Here is a 20678-nt window from a genome sequence, read left to right as displayed (position 1 = left end):
TTCTGGTTTTCATAATATTTGTATCCAACACATATTCATTTAAAAATAAACGTGAAGTACTGTGAAAGCCAAACACTTTTCCTGATGTTTAAAGTTTAGAAATATTGGTAGAAGATAAAAGGAGAAGTTTGTATTGATTTAAATTATAACAAAACAGATGGTTGGTAGCTAAGGAGCATTTGTTTCTGTGAATACTTCTGTATAAATCTATGTATTATGTACTGGTTTTGCGTGACAGATTAATACAGAGCCATTTTTGGAAAGACTTCAATTGAGATGTGTTCAGGATGTACTTAGGAATATTTTAGGAAATAGATCAGGCTGACAGGAAACTGTGGAAATGTAGAATTTTTAAAAGCTGGTTGAAAGTGTCTCAAGTTCTAATTTGGGGAAGACATTATCAGTTTATTTCAGGAAATCCACATTTAAAGCCTTCACAAAGAGCTATTTGGAGGTGATGCTGTATTATTAGAGAGAAAAAGGCATGGATAGGCGTGCATAGTGTCTGGGCATCTGGAAAAGAAAATCTTGATGGAGTTATTGTTGCCCCTACGTCTGTCTGCCTTTTCCAACAATAAAATAAGATTGTATATCCTTATCTGAAGCAAAATTTTCAGACAGGTGACAAACTTCTACCATACAACTAAAGAAAAATTTATTTCTTTAGAGTTTGTGGTTGTTTAGAGGATGTTTTTCATATTTTAAAATAAATTGTACTAAATTATCATTTTTTCTTTCTACTTAAAATGTGTATGTTAGCTTCGAACAATATATAACTTCTTTAGATACTTTGTTTTCAGTTGGTGTAAACAGGCAATATACCAATATATTAGTTTGACACTAATGAGATTTCTTAACAATGACAACACTAAGTATACTGTTGATGACCATATGAAATTAGACATTAATAAAAAAACGTAAAAGTAAATCTAACATTTAATTAGTTCTTCTGGGTTCCTTTGTGTCATGAAGCAAATGGAGTTTTTTGATCTATAAATAATATTTTTAATGTTCTCAACGTAAGAATTGTGGTATTATTTTATAATAGAATTATCTGAGTTATGCCAGATCACACACTGATCTAGGTTTGAGGATAGATGGACATGATTCCTCACTACCTCTTTATATTTCATGAAGGTTTACATGAGTGTTTCTCTATGGTTTAGTTGATTGTAGGAATTATGAGAGCTTGTTTGGAGGTTCTAGCAGGGGAGCGCAACTACTCGTATACCCTTGACTGAAGAACGGTCCTCTCTTCTATCGGGGAAGGTCGTCCTCTTCAACTGAGTGCACAGCTTCGGGAGGGACGCACATGGAGCGGTGAGGGAGGAAGGGGACACCCTCCTAGCCAGCCAGATCAGCCGAATCAGCCCTGGCGATCAATGGGGTGACAGATGTCGCAGCCAGATCACCCTCACATCCGATTGTAGGAATTAAATGTTGTTTTTGTTTTTCTGAAAACAGAAAAAGTAGATTATAGTCATATTGTTAAATTCTTATTTTTCTCTTTTTCCATTTTAGATTAAAGAGTCTATTGTTGGTGAAATCAGACGGGAAATTGTAAGCGGACTTTTGGCAGCAGTATCTTCAAGTAAAGCATCTAATTCTAAGCAAGATAGTCATTAAATGGAATTTATAGGTAAACTTTTCTGAAAATTTTTGCTTTGCTAAATATAAATAACTACTTAATGTTTAATGCTTTCTTAGTCCCCAGGACTGTTCTCTGGTTCATTTTTAATTTTTAGAATATATATAATAGGTGATCCTGCAGTGTGAAAAACTCACACAGCCCCATTGGAAGTGTAAGTAGGTCAAATCTCATAATATTTACCTCCAGGTGATTATTGATAGTGTGTTATTTTCCTGAAATTTCATCATAGTAAATAAATACTGGAATTGAAGAAATCAGAACTTGCAAAATTAAGCATTATTTTGATACCATTGGTTTTAATGGTATTTCAGAAGTATAACTTTTGGACCAAGATTGAAAATTAATCACAAATTATTATTATCTTTTTGTATTTTAAAGAAAAGTATCCCAGGGCACCTGGGTGGCTCAAGTCAATTAAGTGTCTGCCTTTGGCTCAGGTGATGATCCTGGCGTCCTGGGATCAAGCCCTGCTTCTGGCTCTCTGCCCATCAGGGGGTTTGCTTCTCCCTACCCCCACTCTTGTGTTCTCACTTGCTCTCTCTCTCTCACCCCTCTTCTCAAATAAATAAAATCTTTAAAAAATAAAGTATTCCATAGGTCCATATCTAATCATGGCATAATTTATAAAGAAGGATGTTATTTATATATACACACACACAATGCACATATGTGTGTGTGTATGTGTGTATTTAGAGAAGAGACTCATCCTCCTTTTAAAGAACTTTTAACACAAATATTTGAAAGATGTTTAATGCTCACTTCTCTTTTTAAGGTTAGCATGGATCCTTTTGGCTGTGAGATGTTGGAGTTATCAATGATATACACTGGTAGAGGTGTTATTTGTGCTTCAGAAGATACTTGCTGCTGGACTGGGCTACTGTATACAGTGTACAATGTTTATTTCTTCTATGCATATCTTTTTTAAAAACGTACATAGAAACATAGGCACTTTGCTGACTTTATTTCTTTTCTAAACTACCAAAACTGTAGCCATTTGAAAAGCCTAATATTTATTTGTATGTCAATATTTTCCAATTGATTCCCTATGTAGAATTAATTTTAAAACTTGAAAACTTCCAGACTTAAACAACTTATAAATAACATATTTCTTCAGACTAGCTTCTTAAAACACTGACCTCTATGAGGTATTTACTGTGCAATAACTGATTCATTTTTTTGAGAGCTTGAAGCAACCAATGATTTTCCCTCCACTGCTGTTAATTAGTGTCACTTCCAAGGAGAAAAATTGTTCTGTTGTAAAATTTGCTCTTAATTCTTGAGGAGGTTACTAATAGCAGTAGGATAGAATTGTATGAGGTTACCTACAACTACTTAATGTTCTTACACTGTAAGCATTGTTACTTTACCAAGACAAATATAATTTTATTATAGTTTATGTAGTATTTTTCTTTTGGAAACATGCATTATGTTAAACACTATACTTTTTGCATTGTCGAGACTTCTTATATTATAAGGAGATGTTTCTTCTTCTTTTAGACTAAGTAGTAGAGTATTGCCAAAATAATGAGACTTCTGACTTGAATGGATTGAAATGAATAAGCTGGTTATGTTTTTCAAAATGGAGGTATTTTAGATTTGTTCTCCTCATAATAGATGGTTTTAATTTAGTTTTAACCAGTGAGAACTGTTTGTTTTTGGGGGGAAAAAATAAAAAGGAGGGTGGTTTCCTATTTTGTTTTGTATGTATTAAATAAATGTGTAAAGTAACAACCAAATTTATTAGTATTATTCCTTTAGCATTTATAATTTTCAACTCTTATTATATTTCTTTGTGTGAAATTTTAATCAAAAGTGGTTGAGATGTTAACAATATTCTTTGAAAGAATATCTAAAAAGTTTATAAATGTTTGAATTATCACACAAAGGCTGATTTCTAAAAACAAAACAATAAAGTATTTATTTTGCCTAACATCTTTTTAATAGTTTCTTTTCTTTAACAACAATGTGAACAATTTGGATTAGATTTGATGAGTAACAAATAAGGCCCAAAAGAATTGGCTATAACCTAATAGGCTGATATTTTCTTTTTCTGAAGAGGCTTCTATGATGCTTTGAAAAATACAGTTAAGACCAGACCACCCTGGAGAAAGAGCTTGTATTGTTGCTCTTGGTCTCATCTAGTTTTGTGGTCCTAATGATCATCATCTGAAGCCAAATAAAACTTTCATTTAAAATGTACTATTAAACTCAAAGAACAGGCATTAAAGTATTATTTTATTCTCTGGTCAAAGTATTCAACTTAGTTGATTCTAATAATAGTAATAATACATATAAACCAGGTACCCCATATTAAACATAATAGAGGCATCGATGATTTTAACTGTTCAGCTTTTTAGCCACTTACAGTTCATTTCGACAATACAAGATATCCAGAGTTTGATGGTCAAAATTAGAGATAAAAGAGTTATAGTAGTACACTAAGCTAATGGACAGATCATTTCTCTAGTATATACATGAAATAAAATTTAGTGAACCTTCACTATTAGAGTTTCATCCTTCTCTCCATTTTAAACCTTTGTGTTTAAAAGCCACCATGCTAACTCCTGCTATGTAGAAATGAATGTGAGAAAGAACAAGGTATCTTTTTCTTTTAAGATTTTATTTATTTATTTCTCAGAGATCACAAGTAGGCAGAAAGGCAGGCAGAGAGAGAGGAGGAAGCAGGCTCCCTGCTGAGCAGAGAGCCCGATGTGGGGCTTGATCCCAGGACCCTGAAATCATGACCTGAGCCGAAGGCAGTGGCTTTAACCCACTGAGCCACCCAGGCACCCAAGGTATCTTTTTTTTTTATATGGGTAAGTTTACAAGTGCCAAATGAAAAAATATAAAGAAGAATCATAAAAAGAATTTGAGAGAGTCTTAAAAGTCTTAAAAAATGGGAAGTGGGGGATGCCTGGGTGGCTCAGTTGGTTAAGCAGCTGCCTTTGGCTCAGGTCATGATCCCAGCATCCTGGAATCGAGGCCCACATCCAGCTCCTTGCTCCGCAGGGAGCCTGCTTCTTCCTCTGACTCTGCCTGCCACTCTGTCTGCCTGTGCTCTCTCTCGCTCTCTCTCTCTGACAAATAAGTAAAATCTTAAAAAAAAAAAAAAGAAGTGGAAAGGATGGGTTCAAATAATCAAGAATGTTAGTAAAGGTTATTCAGAATGTATAAATTGAGTTTGAGTTCCTATGTGCATGATGAAGAGCTGTTTTTAAGAAACCAAGCTGTTGGGGTGCCTGGGTGGCTTAGTGGGTTGGGTTTCTGCCTTTGGCTCAGGTCATGATCTCAGGGTCCTGGGATTGAGCCCTGCATCGGGGCTCAGCGGGGAGCCTGCTTCCCCCTCTCTCTCTGCCTGCCTCTCTGCCTACTTGTGATCTCTCTGTCAAATAAATAAATAAAATCTTTAAAAAAAAAAAAAAAAGGTCTCTAGGCGAGACTGCTTGTTAAAAGAAAAAAAAAGAAACCAAGCTGTCTGTAGCTTACACATGTGCTAAGAGCCTGAAGAAAGAAAGCATAGAAGAAAAAGAATCTCAAAATGGTGGTTTGGAATTTGGGAGTCACCGTGAATGATATACCATGGACAAAACTGGGCAGGTCCTCAGACTTGAGTACTTATTGTTCCTCTATGAACGTTCAACTGAATTTCAGTAACATTTAAAATATGTATTACATCAGTTAAGACTGTTTGCTCAGCTGGCCATCTTCGACTTTCTGAAAAAAACAATGTTTTTAGGGCAGTTTTAGGTTTACAGTACACTTCAACTTTAGAGGGCAATAAAGATGCAGTAAAGTACAGATAAAATAATGTAAGGAAAAAGTCTGTTTGGGGGATTCCTGAGGAGATAGTGACTGCCCGTGCTCCTCACTTGTCCACATGGGAGTTGTGGTACTTGTGGAAGAATAATACGAAACCAAACATAGGTTCTCCTTTTTTCTGTTTTTCTCTCCTGGGAAGGAAGAATTGATAGCTTCCAAGAAGCGGGAAGAAGAAATATTCTATCTTATAATTAAAGCTGAGGATCTAAGTTGTACTAAGTTATGTATGAATGATTGATTATTAGAATCTTTTTTAAATGTTGAATCATTTAATTAACACTTATCCTGGCTGCATGCTAAATAGAGAAAGTTGTCATCTAATTAATGTTTTTAAAATTTGTTTATTACTGTTACATCTGGCCCTTTATTGACTTTGTTCTCATTTTCACAACCCATGTTCTTTCTCACTGAACAATGGTTTACATACAGAATGTCAAATGTGCTTCACAATAAATTAGAAATGTACTCAAAGAAACATATCAAACAAATAGCACTATCCATTGCCTCACAAGAGTCCTTTCGGATACCCCAAAGGTGACTAAATCTTGTGAACAATAAGTAGCTTACTTAGAGGGTTGACTGACTTAATAAAAGTTTGCTGGAGGGGCGCATGGGTGGCTCAGGGGGTTAAGCACTTGACTTTACCTCAGGTCATGATCTCGGGGTCCCAGGATCACCCTGCAATCTGCTGGGCTCTGTGCTCAGTGGGGAGGTCTGCTTCTCCCTCTTCCTGTCCTTCTGCCCCTCCCCTGACTAATGCGCTCTCATGCATGTTCTTGGTCTCAAAATTAAAAAAAAAAAAAGTTTGCTGGATACCCACCCTTAACAAAGCTCTGAGTTTATGAAGATGAATATGCAAAGAATGAGTAAGAGCACATTCTAAAGACAAGTAATAGACTATATTATTCAGACCTTTGAAGGAATCAGTACATTTAGGCATTAGATTATTTTTTGTCCATTTTAAAAAGATCCAATGGGTTCTTCAAATGGATAGAAAAGCACATTAAGGAAATGTAGGTAATGTGGGTTGGAATGACAACAAAAGGTAATGAATGCATTACGAAAAATAGACTTCAGAATGACTTAGAACTGGAACTGAGAAAATAATGATGCTTTATTTTAGAAATAAAAATATTTGAAGTAGTGATGAAATATTTTAGGGAAAATAACTAATCTGTAGGCTAAGGAGAACAAATTATAGGAAACTTGAGAAGTTAACTTAAACTATACTACTTACATGAGGACCATACAACTATAGAGAAAGCATGCATGTTATAAATATTTGTATGTTTGGGCTCCTGTGTGGCTCGGTGGGTTAAGCCGCTGCCTTTGGCTCAGGTCATGATCTCAGGATCCTGGGATCAATTTCCACATTGGGTGCTCTGCTCAGCAGGGGGCCTGCTTCCCTTCCTCTCTCTCTGCCTGCCTCTCTGCCTACTTGTAATCTCTCTCTGTCAAATAAATAACATCTTTAAAAAAAAAAATATTTGTATGTTCTTGTGGTTTTAGAAAATTAACATTCTTTTGTTTTGATGCCCATATTGATTTAGATTTATAAAAATGTTCCTTGAATCAATCCCGATGTCATAAATACACTTTTATGGAATCGATAAAAATAGTATCAAATGACAAGTGTACTCAACTTGGACAAATGGTAGGTATAGCATCAACAAAGATAATGTTTTAAATCAGAGATTAATGCTTTATGTTAAATTATTTTCTGTTCTAAATTCTAATGTACATAAATCTTAGTTTTCCTAAGAAAGCAATTTAGCAGTGTTAATACACTTTACAAAGTAAACCTCTTTATGATTTTCTTTTAAAATAGTGTTAAATGTCCTATATTTTGCTTCACCTGATAATAGTATAGATGCTACTCTCTCTTCAAAACAAATGCACATATTAGTAAAATACCTATTTTTTTCCCCAGTGTAATTAAGCTTACAGCTAGTCATAAGGAGTATTTGACTGTTTTTATTAAATAAAAATGGCTAAACATTGTATTTTTATAGGCACTTCTTCAGAAAACAAGTTACTACATCACTAGAAAAAGTAACAAAATGTTTTAAGCAAGAGGGCTTAGTATATATGAGATTTAAACTATCACTGACTTGGCAAGGAGGAATACCTTTCTAGTGGTTAAGACTCAAGCTGGCTTCAAATCTCTACTACATAGAACTGGGATGGTGACTCTAGTGCCTCTTTTACAGAGTTGTTAACAAATGTAAATGCACTTAGCACAGTGCTTGGCACCGCTCAGTAAGGTTTGTGGCAGTGGTGGTAGTCATGATGGGTAGATACAGGGTGACAGGTAAGGAGGTCTAGCAAATTAAACTTAACATGGAAGAGAGAACATGAATTTACAGATCCAGGCCTGAATTTTTCGTCATCATGTTCTTTCAAGAAGAACCAAAGAAAGGAAAGATCCCTGATTATCCTACTATGTGAACAGTGAACATGACTGTGTTCAAAACAATATAAAAGACATTTTGTTCTTTGGGGCAAAAAAAAATTTTTTTAATTTTATTTATTTATTTGACAGAGAAACAGCAAGAGAGGACACAAGCAGGGGAAGTGGGAGAGGGAGAAGCAGGCTCCCTGCTGAGCAGAGTGGGGGGGGGGGCACAAATTTTTGCTCATGGAATACCACTTAGAACAGTGCTTTGCAAACTTTAATATGCGTAGAAATCAAGTCACCACAGATCTCGTAGATGTGAAGGTTCTGATTAAGAGTCCTATTTCTAGAGTCCAAATTTTTGTGTTTCTAGAAGCTCCCAAGGTGAGATTAATGCTGCTAGTCTATGAGCTGTACTTCTAGTAGCAAGGATTTAGATTACTAGGTCTTAACTGCCTGTATGCCAGACGCTTTATTTATTTTCTTTAAGATTTTATGTATTTATTTGACAGAGAGAGAGATCACAAGTAGGCAGAGAGGCAAGCAGAGAGTGGGGTAATCAGGCTCCCTGCTGAGCAGAGAGCCTGATGTGGGGCTTGATCCCAAGACCCTGAGATCATGACTTGAGCCGAAGGCAGAGGCTTATTAACCCACTGAGCCACCCAGGTGCTCCATGCCAGATTCTTTAAAAGGAGAAATTTAGTAAGCAGGAAAAGGACTTTTTATCTCCAAGGAGTTGTCATTTTAGAAGCTCCCTTCAGGAAACTTTCCATTACAGCCCAAAGTTCAAAACTGAGAACAAAGATAAGCACAGCACATCAGGAGGAAACGTGCAAATGTACAACTTGTCAAGACAGGCCTGTTGGTGGGGCATCTGGGTGGCTCAGTGGGTTAAAGCCTCTGCCTTCGGCTCAGGTCATGATCTCAGGGTCCTGGGATAGAGCCCTGCATCAGGCTCTCTGCACAGCGTGGAGCCTGCTTCCTCCTCTCTCTCTGCCTGGCTCTGCTTACTTGTGATCTCTGTCTGTCAAATAAATAAATAAAATCTTTAAAAAACAAAAAAAGACAGGCCGGTTGGCAACAATAACAGCTAAGCAAAGAGCTATTTTGCTATTAATGACAGCAGGTGATAAGTCTTTAGGTGTTGACTGGAGATTGAGAAAATGCAGACAGTCTGAGTGCTTCTGTATTCAACCACTCAAGAGCCAGAAGGAGACCCAAAATGGAATGAACTAGCTCTGGAGATGCTGTGGAAAGAGTAAATCAGCTCTAGAGTGTGGAATTTGTTCCATTCAGCGGTATTTGGAAAAATTTACCATTCCTTTTGGGAAGGGATTAGTGAATAAAAACAATTATACCTGTGTCAAACACATTGTAATACGTTACTCATGTTTCTGAGTTCTTTAGTATATTCATCTACAAATAATTCATGTTTGTTTGGTACACCTCAAGTAATTCCTTTTATTATTTCAACAATCCTAAGGTAAAAAAAAAAATCCCTTAGGGTATTGCTAAACAATTATTATATGATACGATATATGGTATGACATTAATTGTATGTATTACTCAGGCCTCCTCAGTCTATAAGGACAAATGGGATTGTATTAATGATGATAGACTTTTTTTTTCCTTTTATCTTTTCCCATCACCACCTCAGAACTGCTCAAGAATATCCTCTTCCGGGGCACGTGGGTGGTTCAGTTGGTTAAGCAACTGCCTTCGGTTCAGATCATGATCCCGGAGTTCCAGGATCAAGCTCCGCATCGGGTTCCCAGCCCCATGGAGAGTCTGCTTCTCCCTCAGACCTTCTGCCCTCTCATGCTCTCTCTCTCTCTCTCTCAAATAAATAAATAAAAATCTTTATAAAAAAAAAAAAGAATATCCTCTTCCTAGAGGAGTGTTTACTTGAAAAGTCCTCAAGAGTTATTCATGCATCTTCACAATAGTCCTTATCTATCAATGCCAGGTGATCTTTGCTCTTTATTGGAGGCTACAGTGCTCCCCTGCTCTTCTACTGGGGTCCTTAACTGGCCAAAGCTGTGATGATACCATGCCACACAGAAGAGGGGCGAGAGCCTCTCTTGCTCTATCATTGCTTACTCCACTGGCAACAAAGCAGCTCTGCTTATAACCCAGGCTTCTCACATGAATCCCCTAGGAGTATATTGTTGACCACTTGTGCTTCATTACCATCTCCAAGGGGCTTGCCCATGGGTAAGAAGTACTTAATATAGACACTTTGCTGTCCTTCCAGTCCCCTGTTCTCTGATGCTGGCAAGCTCTCTTGCTGTCTGCCAAAACATCAAATTGCCCATGGCTGAATCTTTAGCATGAACACAAATTAGTGTGTATAGGCACAAGCTGGTTCTCTTTTACTCTTGGACACAGACAACATTTAATGACAGGTGTGGAACATTCACATTTTTATTATATTTTCTGAAATCTTATCACAATTAAATTCATTAACATACATCTAGTGAATAACTGTTGAGGACAAGGCACTAGTGACAAAACTGACTTTTATATGGCCTTATTTTATTACTTTGGTTTATTAGGGGAGACTAATAAGGTATAATAACATAAGGGTATTTAGCATACTGCCTAGCAAATGGTAAGAACAAAAAATAGTAACTATTAGAGGTAGTAATGATAATAATAGAAAAGAAAGTAAAAACATAGCAATGTATTAAGATATCAAGATGAAATACTGTATTGATTATCTTAGTCAACTCAGTGAAAATACAGCTAAGTTATTCCACCTTTATGTTAAATAAACCACTAAAACATTGTGTGACTTAACATGCCTAAATTTTGTTTAATTCAGGAAAATCTCAGTGATGGATACATTTGTCACAAGTTTATCTTTTCTCTTATTTTTAATACACTTAGTTGGTACTGCAATAAATGACCAATTAGGATAATTGCCAATGGTGAGATGCTTTACTCTGTATCATTTATTTAAAGGATTTGGAGCTTTGGAAAATTGAAATCCTTAGTTTTGGCTATCTGTAGCCCTTTATTGTTTTCTTATGAATGCCCTTGACAACATCGTTCTCTTAGCGTAATCCTGTTTCTTTTCTGTTCTTCATTTTTTTTAAAATGAATCCATGAACAACTGAGATAAGATTTTAAAAACCTGCTGAGCATAGCAATTCTCACTGGGCAAGAGCAATTACAGATTATATGTTGTGTCTGGGTGTGTGTATATGTGTGCTGGCAGGCACATAAGCACGGGCATGTTTTTGTTGTTTTGTAATTTTGTATTTGGAACAATATTCCTTTGAAATACAAGCTTCAAAAAACACAACCTTCTAAAGTCTTCTGAAAGGGTGGAGTATGGGTTTTAAAAAGTTAAGAAAAACTAACAAATTAAGCCAATTATTAATGTAGGACTATTACAAATAAGATGTACTATACCCAAAGAGAGTACATTATGATGATTTACTTTTGAGAAGTTCTGTCCTTTAGAATATTGTAATTTTAATTGATATGAAATAGCTAAGAGATTTTCAAGTTGATATGGTTCTGAAGGACTTACAATTTAAAGTTTAATAAATATTCACTGGTAGAAACTGCAAATAATTCTGACAATTTTTAAAGTCACTGCAATGGAAGAGTTGGCGTCTGCTATCTAGACAGGAGAATTTACAGGTCTGGGTCATAAGGATTGCTAAGGGAGGAACAGTTACTTCACCATGATTTGTATATCTTAGAGACTAAAGATCAGGAAGTGTGCAAATCAGTATTTCATGACCAACAAGAGGCATTTTTGAGAAGTTACAGCCACTGCCAACTTCCTGGTTTCTTCTTTAAACAAGGAACATTTAGACACCTCCAGAAGATTCTGGTACAATACCAGAAAAACATAGCATATGCAGCAGGTGCTTGTTCTTCCTCACCGAACTATTTTTATGGTTGTTGGGGACAAAACACCATAATTACTTCTCAAAGATATGGGACTTCTAATTAACAATGATGATCTACAAAAATAACTATAAAAAAACTTCACAGTATTTATAAGTCACTGGTTATGTAGTTATTAAAATTCATATCTGGGGGCATCTGGGTGGCTCAGTGGGTAAGCCTCTGCCTTCAGCTCAGGTCATGATCCCAGAGTCCTGGGATTAAGCCCTGCATTGAACTCTCTGCACAGCGGGGAGCCTGCTTCCCCCTCTCTCTCTGCCTGCCTCTGACTACTTGTGATCTCTGTCAAGTAAATAAATAAAATCTTAAAAAAAAATATGTCACTTAAAAAAATAAATAAAATAAAATACATATCTGGCTGTTTCTTGGAAAGAAATGTATAAGTGGTTTTGTATACTGGAACCCACATTTACAGGTTCTAAGCACATAAAAATACGTTTATAGATTGTGCCCTATATCGTTTCTTTTCCTTCAGGAAAATATTATATGTGAAGATTATGTCCTTTGAAGCATTAGCCATCTCAGAGTATTTTGTATGTTTTGCCCTTGTTGAAATATAGAAATAAAAGGCCCACCAAGTTCTGGTTCCACTTACCAAATATTAATTGTCTTTGTTTGCCAGGTATCTTGCTTCTTCACAAGTCCTGAGCATCTAACTCCTTCACATCCAGTCACCTCCACTGCTAATTCGTTAGTTCAGGCCTTCTTGCTTCTTAGGCCCTTTTGTAATTATGGCACTAATTGCCCCCTAGGCCTTTCTGCCTATAGTTATAGCAGTTCATCTGCCCATATTCCTCCATACTGTTAGACTGTTCTAAATGCAAATATGATTCCATCACCTCTTTGCCCTTATTGCTCAAAGACTTTCAATGATGCCCTGCTCTTTTTGCGTTCAAGTCCAAATACATCCCTTCTTGCATCTTCAAGCATATTTCTTGAAATCCCATAATATACAGATGTGCTTCGGCCATTTTCAAATGTGCTGCTCCAACCTTCCCTGTATTTGCATGTTTTTGTTCTCTGTGTCAAGTTCTTTCCTTCTCCAATGTCAAACATTTTAAGCATTTTTCCCTCCAAGAAACTCTGTGATCTACCAAACAGACATCATTATTTTGTCTATGCCTCCACTCTATGGAGTACATACCTTTATGTGTTGTGTGCTTCATATTTACTGAAATATAATTCATATACCATACAGTTCACCTATTTAATGTGAAAATTTCATAGTTTTTAATATATCCACAAAGTTTGCAACCATGATTAGAGTTAATTTTAGAACATTTTTATCACCCTCAAAACACTCAGTTCCTATTAGCAGTCACTCTCCATTCTTCCTCAACCCACCCCCATCCTAGGCAACTACAATTTACTTTCTTTCTCTATAGATTTGCTTATTCTAGGGGTGCCTGGGTTGTTCAGTCAGTTAAGTGTCCAACTCTTGATTTCAGCTCAGGTCATGATCTCAGGGTTGTGAGATCCATCCCTGCATCAGGTTCCATGCTGGGCATGGAGGCTGCTTAAGATTCTCTCTCTCCCTGTGCCCCTCTGCTACCTCTCTCTCTCAACAAAACAAAACAAAACAAAGATTTGCTTATTCTGGGCATCTCGTATAAATGGAACAATATAATATGTAAGCTTATGTGACTTCTTTCACAATAATATTTTCAAAGTTCATCCACGTTATAGCATGTATCAGTACTTCACTCCTTTTTACTGCTGAATAATATTCCATTATATGAATGTACCACATTTTGTGTATTCATTCATCATTTGAAGGACATTGGGCTGTTTTCACTTTGTCTATTACAAATTATGCTGCTAAGTACTTTCATGTGCAATTTTTTGTATGGACATATATTTTTATTTATCTTGCATAGAAACGGATTTTCTGGGGCATAAGGTAACCATATGTTTAACCTTCTGAGGAACTGCTAGACTATTTCCCAAAGTATCATCTGGCTAAACACAGAGTTACCAAAGAATAAATAGAGTTGTTATATGAACTTTTACATTCCTACTAGCAGCATATGTGGGTTCCAATTTCTCCACATCCTCTATGCCTTTTATTATTATTATTATTCTAGTCATCCTAATGGGTGGGTGGTAGTATCTCAATGTGGTTCTGGTGAGCATTTTTCTGAATGATACTGAGCATCTTTTCAGGTGCTTATTACCTATATATCTTCTTTGGAGAAATGTCTATTCACATCCTTTGGGCATTTTAAAAATTGAGTCATTTTTCTTTCTATTATTGAGTTGTAAGAGTTCTTTTCATATACTAGCTGAGTCCTTTGTCAGATATATGATTTATATATGATTTGCAAAATTTCCTCCTATTTTGTCCTGTTTTTTCACTTTTTTGATGATGTCCTTGAGGCACAAAAGTTCTTAATTTGAAAAAAATTATCGCCTAATGGTCATGGAAATTTACTGTTGTCTTTCAGGAGTTATATACTTCAAATTCTTATATTTATATTTCAAATTCTTATATTTGTAAATTCTTATATTTTCTGGATTTTGAGTTTTAATTTTTATATATGTGAGGTAGGGATCCAATTTCATTAATTTTCATGGATATATAGTACAGACCATTATTATTTTTTCATTTCTTACTATGGTGTAGTTAACTATTTAGTGTATGTTTTTCAAACTACAGTATTACAGGAACATGCCTTATTCACCATAGTATACCTAGAACAGTGTTTGGCATGTAGTTGTTCAATACATACTTATTAAATGGAACTCAACGGAAACTCAATGGAACTCAATGGAAAATATTGGTCGTTTTAAATTGTTACCATGAAATTAAGTTATTTTTATTGAAATATGGAAAATAATATTTTAGGATAGTAATATTTAACAAGGATATGTCTGATTTAGATGATCATAAAAAGATTCCCAAACTGGGTTAGATCTATAATCCATCTCAACAGATTTTGTTTACTTTCAGAGAAACAGGAGCTATATTATAAAATGTTTAATTCTTCTCCATAATTCTGGTGTCAGTGATAAGATACATTACCACCCCCCCCATATTAATTCCTTATGCAATCACTTTTTACTTGGTATAGCAAATTATATTTTTTAAAGATAGGTCCAACAATATCATTCTGTTTCACATTCTCTTCTAAAATTTTGCCACTCCCCATCAAGAGCTGGAGTCTATATCCCTTCTCTTCATAACTGGCTGAAACTTTAAGACTGCTTTAAATAATAGAGTGCAGTAGAAGTGACCTGACTTTCAAGGTTAGGACATAAAAAAATGCCATGAACTGACATTTGGTTCATCAGGATGCTTGATCTTGAGACCCAGCTACCATAATGTTAGGAAGGCCAAAACATCTAGGAAGAGGCCAGTGTAAAGAACAGAAGCTCCAGCCTTTGGCCTTGGCTGAAGTCCCAGCCAACAGACAGCACCAATTTGACAACCACATGAATGAGTTACCTTGACAGTAGATTCTCCAGGTACCAGTCATGCCACCCAAGATAATGCCATACAGAGTTCAGAGAAATGGTCCTTGCTAAAGCTTATTCAAATTGTAGATGCAAGAACAAAATAAATTATAGATGTTGCTTTAAGTCACTAAGTTTTAAAAACAGTTTATGCATCCACAGGTAACTGCTACAACTTTGGAGTCTGGAAATGGGATGCAGCTATAATAAAAACTTAAAATGTGGCACTGATTTTGGAATTGTACTGTGAGAAGACGTTGAAATGCTCTAGAGGAGGCTGTTACTGAAATCTAAAGGGTCTCAAGTAGAGTGTTAGTGGAAGCTTAACAGATCTTGAAGCAAAACCTTAAAGGAAACAGAGGAAAAGATTATTGGAGGCTGAGGGAAAGGGAACCCTTGTTAGGTGATCACAGAGTTTGCCAACATAGTCATTTGTGATAATGTGGCAAAGAAGAAATGTGCCATTAATAAACTCAAAGATGTAGCTAGGGGATTTCCAGGCAGTTATTCAAAATGCCATTTGATTTTTTTTCATTGCCTATGACAAAATGTGAGAAGAGATGAGCTATAGAATAAATTATTAAATATAAAAAAGCAAGAACTTGCCAGATTTGAAATAAAATTGTTTCTCATATCCAGATTCTTTAAAAACAAGTTGAAACAATGGCTTCTGGAAAAGATCAAATCCAGTAGAAGTCTGTAAGTTCTTTGTTAGTATTTCAGAAGGATTTAACACAGTTACTCATAGAACATTTCAACAGAGGAAAGGTCTTTTCAGGATTTTTTTTTTAAAGATTTTATTTATTTATTTGACAGAGAGAGATCACAAGTAGATGGAGAGGCAGGCAGAGAGAGAGAGAGAGAGAGAGAGAGAGGAGGAAGCAGGCTCCCTGCTGAGCAGAGAGCCCGATGGGGGACTCGATCCCAGGACCCTGAGACCATGACCTGAGCCGAAGGCAGCGGCTTTAACCCACTGAGCCACCCAAGTGCCCCAGGATTTTTTTTTTTTTTAAGGTTTTATTTATTCATTTGAGAGAGAGAGAGAGCACGAGCAGAGCAGAGGGAGAGGGAGAAGCAGACTCCCCACTAAGTAGAGAACCCTAGGAAGGGTTTGATCCCTGAGATTATGACCTGAGCCCCGAGAGGAAGGCAGACAACTTAAAAAACTGAGCCACCAATCTGCCCCTCTTTTCAAGATTTTAATGCCTTCCTGGCCATGTCATTTCAGTTAAATAATAGGGCTTCTAAGATTCTTAGTGGTGTTCTCCCACAGCAGTCTCAAAAAGGCCTAATTATATAATTTTATCTTGAGGAGCTTTGTGAATTTGGCTTTTGTTTAATGAAATTGATTATGAGTGAATACTTAAGAAACCCACAAGGATTTTTAAAGAATTGTATCACCTTCCACTGAAAACAATATAAAATAAAGAGGGCTTTTGATCCCCAAACTTTTAGAGGCAGGGAGCAGACCTTTTCAATTCATACCATCTTTGTGCTACATCAGATCATTCATTGTCTTGCTTGGATGATGTATTATTTTCTTTAAGGTGTCTTTTAATTTTCATATTTCAAAAGACATAATATCTAATACTACTAGAATCTAAAGAACCAAATGTCCCTCTTCTACTTTTTTTTTTTTTTGAAGATTTTATTTATTCATTTGACAGAGATCAAAAGTAGGTAGAGAGGGGGGGGGGATAGGCTTCCTGCTGAGCAGAGAGCCCAATTCGGGGCTTGATCCGAGAACACGGGGATCATGACTTGAGCCAAAGGCAGAGACCTTAACCCACTGAGCCACCCAAGTGCCCCTCTTCTATTAATTTAGTAAAGTTTTAGAGGCTTCAAATAAACTGTTAAACAGAGTTTAAGGTTGAAAAACACTAGAATTGTCTCAGAATGTAGCTTCCTTTCACCCGCTACCCACCATCTACATTCCTTCAAAAGTTTGTTTCCCTTTTATCTATTTTCTGCTTTTTCACTGTCTTTCTTAAAGTATATTGGGCCAGCACTCTACTTAATGTTTCAGAGCAGATGACATGCTGCTTTTGTCAAAAGTCAGGACAAGGTTATCTCTCTCTCTCTTTTTTTTTAACCACAATGCTCTTTTTCGTGATTGTGGAGGTGATAATTGTCTTACTAAATCTGGTGTGACTGAAAATGTTCTTAAACATCTTTAGCCATAAATCCATTGTCAACTGCCTCTATGAGCAGTTCACGGATTATGGGAAATAAAGTAGGAAGCAAATATCTCAAATGTGGTCAGTAGAAATAGTAAATATTGGCAGAATCCTGTTTAAATAGTGAGAAAATATTATTTCATTCTTTTTATTCACTTCAACTGTTAGGTTTAAGGAGGTGAATTCAAGTTTAAACATATCTGAAATACTTCCCTTTGCATTTGGCATTATGGCACTGGAAGCCAGTGTCACAGCAGGTACATATTTGGAATTGTCTCAGACCCTCTGTGAAGTATGTCCTTCCCTGTGCAGCACGCATTTGCAGTGTCAACAGTAGCTAAGTACCAGCTGAGCTGCATTCCTTGTAAAGCAATCTAATTATGGCAAACTCAAAGACCTTAGCCCTGGTGATAATTTCCAGAATGAAATGTTCACAAGATGAAATGGAAAAGCATCAGCAGCTCATCCTTTCCTCTGTCATCCTTGTTTATGAAAACGTAAAAAATGTGAATAAGCTTCCCTCATTTGTGTTTGCCCAGCTTCAGAGAGACACACACAGAATTTGGCCCAGTGAGCTGGCATTTCCATGTAAGTTTCTACTGTTTGAACAACTAGTCACTTTTTCTGGATCCAAAGTCATTTACTTACAAAGAAAGAAACCCAATTTAATCAAATTATTAATTTAAGACTGAATGTTGAATAATGGTGGAATTTCACTTTTTATTTGTTATTTGATTAGTCCAGTTTTTTTTTTTTGTTTTTTTTGTTGGTTTTTTTTTTTGTTTTGTTTTGTTTTTTTTTTTACAGATTAACAGAGTCATTGTCTTTCAGATCTTTATTCCTGATTTACTCTGACAGAATGATGTCTTCCTATTGATTTATGCATATTTCTTTAGTATTCTTCTTACTCCAATTAGAAGAGAGTAGCCAAAATTAGTAATCCCTGGCTTCAGGGTTGTGATGCAGGGCTGATTCTCTAACACTATAGGAGAGTCTGCTGTCATGGATTCTGCCGGTAAGAGGACTCCACTTTGGCTCATCTTTTGACTGGTTTGGAGAAAACCCACCACCAACACAAGACAGCAACTACAACCCTTCCATAGTAGGGTCCCTGGGGAAATGGGTATGGTACAGGTTGGGTATTCTCAGGCCAGACATCACTGTTCTTCAACTCTGATGACTTAAACAGAGGCTTTTGTAGAAGGACTTCCTATAAAAGAAGCCCACATATCCTTTGTTTAAGATTATTTTCAGCAACTTTGTGAACTTCAATGGTCATATAAAGGTAAATAATCTAATAGAACTTTCTATTATTAGGTCAGGAGGAAGTTAGGAACTCCAGACAAAAGATAATGTCCAAAAGAATTTGTGGGGGGGGTGCCTTAAATTTGTAATATTCCCATATTTTCATTGTTGTTGTTTATATCCATCTGTTTTCTTAAAGTGAACACCAGAGACATATATAAATTGATAAAGATCTTTGTACTTGTTTTGGGATCAGCTGGTGAGACTGTACCCAGTGTGGAGATATTCTTTGGAGATAAGCTTAAGGAACAGTGTGGAAGAGGGCTCTGATCTCTTAAAAATAGAAATTTCCAAATAAGATGAGTTTTTATTTATTTTTTTATTAACATAAAATGTATTATTTGTTTCAGGAGTACAGATCTGTGAATCTTCAGTCTTACACAAATCACAGCACTCACCATAGCATATTCCCTCTCCAATGTCCATCACCGAGCCTCCCTATCCCTCCTACTCCCCTCCACTCCAGCAACCTTCAGTTTGTTTCCTGAGATTAAGAGTCTTTTATGGTTTGTCTCCCTCCCTGGTCCCTACCTTATTCCATTTTTCCCTCACATCCCCCCAGGAATCCCTACCCTGCCTCTCAAATTCCTCATATCAAAGGGATCATATAATTATCTTTCTCTGGTTGACTTATTTTGCCTAGAATCATACCCTATAGTTTCATCCATGTCATTGCAAATCACAAGATTTCAAGGTTTTGATAGCTGCATAGTGTTCCATGGTCTGTGTGTGTGTGTGTGTGTGTGTACCACTTTTTCTTTATCCATTCATCTGTTGATGGATATCTAAGCTCTTTCCATAGTCTGGCTATTGTGGTCACTGCTGCTATAAACATTTGGGTGCACGTGCCCCTTCAGATCACTACATTTGTATCTCCAGAGTTAAATACCCATTAGTGTAATTACTGGGTCATAGGGTAGCTCTATTTTCAACTTTTTGATGAAACTCCATACTGTTTTCCAGAGTGGGCTGCACCAGCTTGCATTTCCACCAACCATATAGGTGGGTTCCCCTTTCTCCACATCCTTGCCAACACCTGCCGTTTCCTGACTGGTTAATTTTAGTCATTCTGACTAATGTGAGGTAGTATCCCACTGTGGTTTTGATTTGTATTTTCCTAATGCTGAGTGATGTTGAACACTTTTTCATTGTCTATTGGCCATTTGGACATCTTCTTTAGAGAAATGACTGTTGATGTCTTCTGCCCATTTCTTGATTGGATTATTTGTTCTTTGGTTATTGAGTTTGAGAAGTTCCTTATAGATTTTGGGTATTAGCCCTTTATCTGATATGTATTAGCAAATAAAAAGATTAGTTTTTAATTGGTGTCTGGGTGGCTCAGTCAGTTAAGTGTCTGCCTTTGGCTTGGATCATGATCCCAGCTGGGATGGAAACCTGCATCAGGCTCCCTTGCTCAGCAAGAAGTCTAATTCTACCTCTCCCTCTGTGTGTGAGCTCTCTCCCCCCCTCTCTATCAAATAAATAATTTTTTTTTAAAGTTGAGTTTTTAATTCATTTACTGTGACTTAAACGTACAGAAATGCAGATTTTTCTCCTCTAAAACTGAGCTGGCTCAGGAACACCTGAGAGGATCCATCAGTTAAATTACCAACTCTTGATTTCAGTTCAGGTCATGATCTCAAGGTCTGGGATCAAGCCCAGCATGTTTGATGGGCTACATGCTCAGTGGGGAGTCTGCTCAAGATTCTTTCTCTTCCTCTGCACCCACCACCCCACCCCATGCTCTCTCTCTCAAATAAATAAGTAAATAAATGTTTTAGAAAATTAAGCTTGCTGACCATCTCTTCGCATTTGATACTCATCAAAATATAGTTTTCAAAAAATTTAAAAACATGGCTCTTCTACAAACATAAAATTAGTTGTGTCAAAGGCTGATTTAGTACATTACTGATGGAACTAGAGGGATAATAAAGCTAGCTGGAAAATGTACTGG

At 36.4% G+C, this 20678-nt stretch overlaps 1 protein-coding gene across 4 annotated transcripts in view; it reads left to right on the top strand.

Annotated features, from left to right (window-relative positions):
• ITPRID2 (ITPR interacting domain containing 2) overlaps window positions 1-3581 on the top strand; it is a 38468-nt gene extending 34887 nt beyond the window's left edge. For 3 of the 4 annotated variants that reach the window (XM_082690210.1, XM_082690212.1, XM_082690211.1), the window contains 2 exons: window positions 1522-1639; window positions 2424-3581. In XM_082690210.1, the coding sequence (XP_082546336.1) occupies window positions 1522-1626 (105 nt within the window). In that variant the 3' untranslated portion in view covers window positions 1627-1639; window positions 2424-3581. The remainder of the gene's footprint in view (window positions 1-1521; window positions 1640-2423) is intronic. The other variant, XM_082690213.1, reaches the window with a different exon arrangement.
• The last annotated feature ends 17097 nt before the right edge of the window (window positions 3582-20678 follow it).

The sequence above is a fragment of the Mustela nivalis genome (assembly GCF_964662115.1).
Source record: "Mustela nivalis genome assembly, chromosome: 11".
NCBI lineage: Eukaryota > Metazoa > Chordata > Mammalia > Carnivora > Mustelidae > Mustela > Mustela nivalis.
Note: the sequence above shows the minus strand (reverse complement) of the source record. Positions and strands in the feature narration are given on the sequence as shown.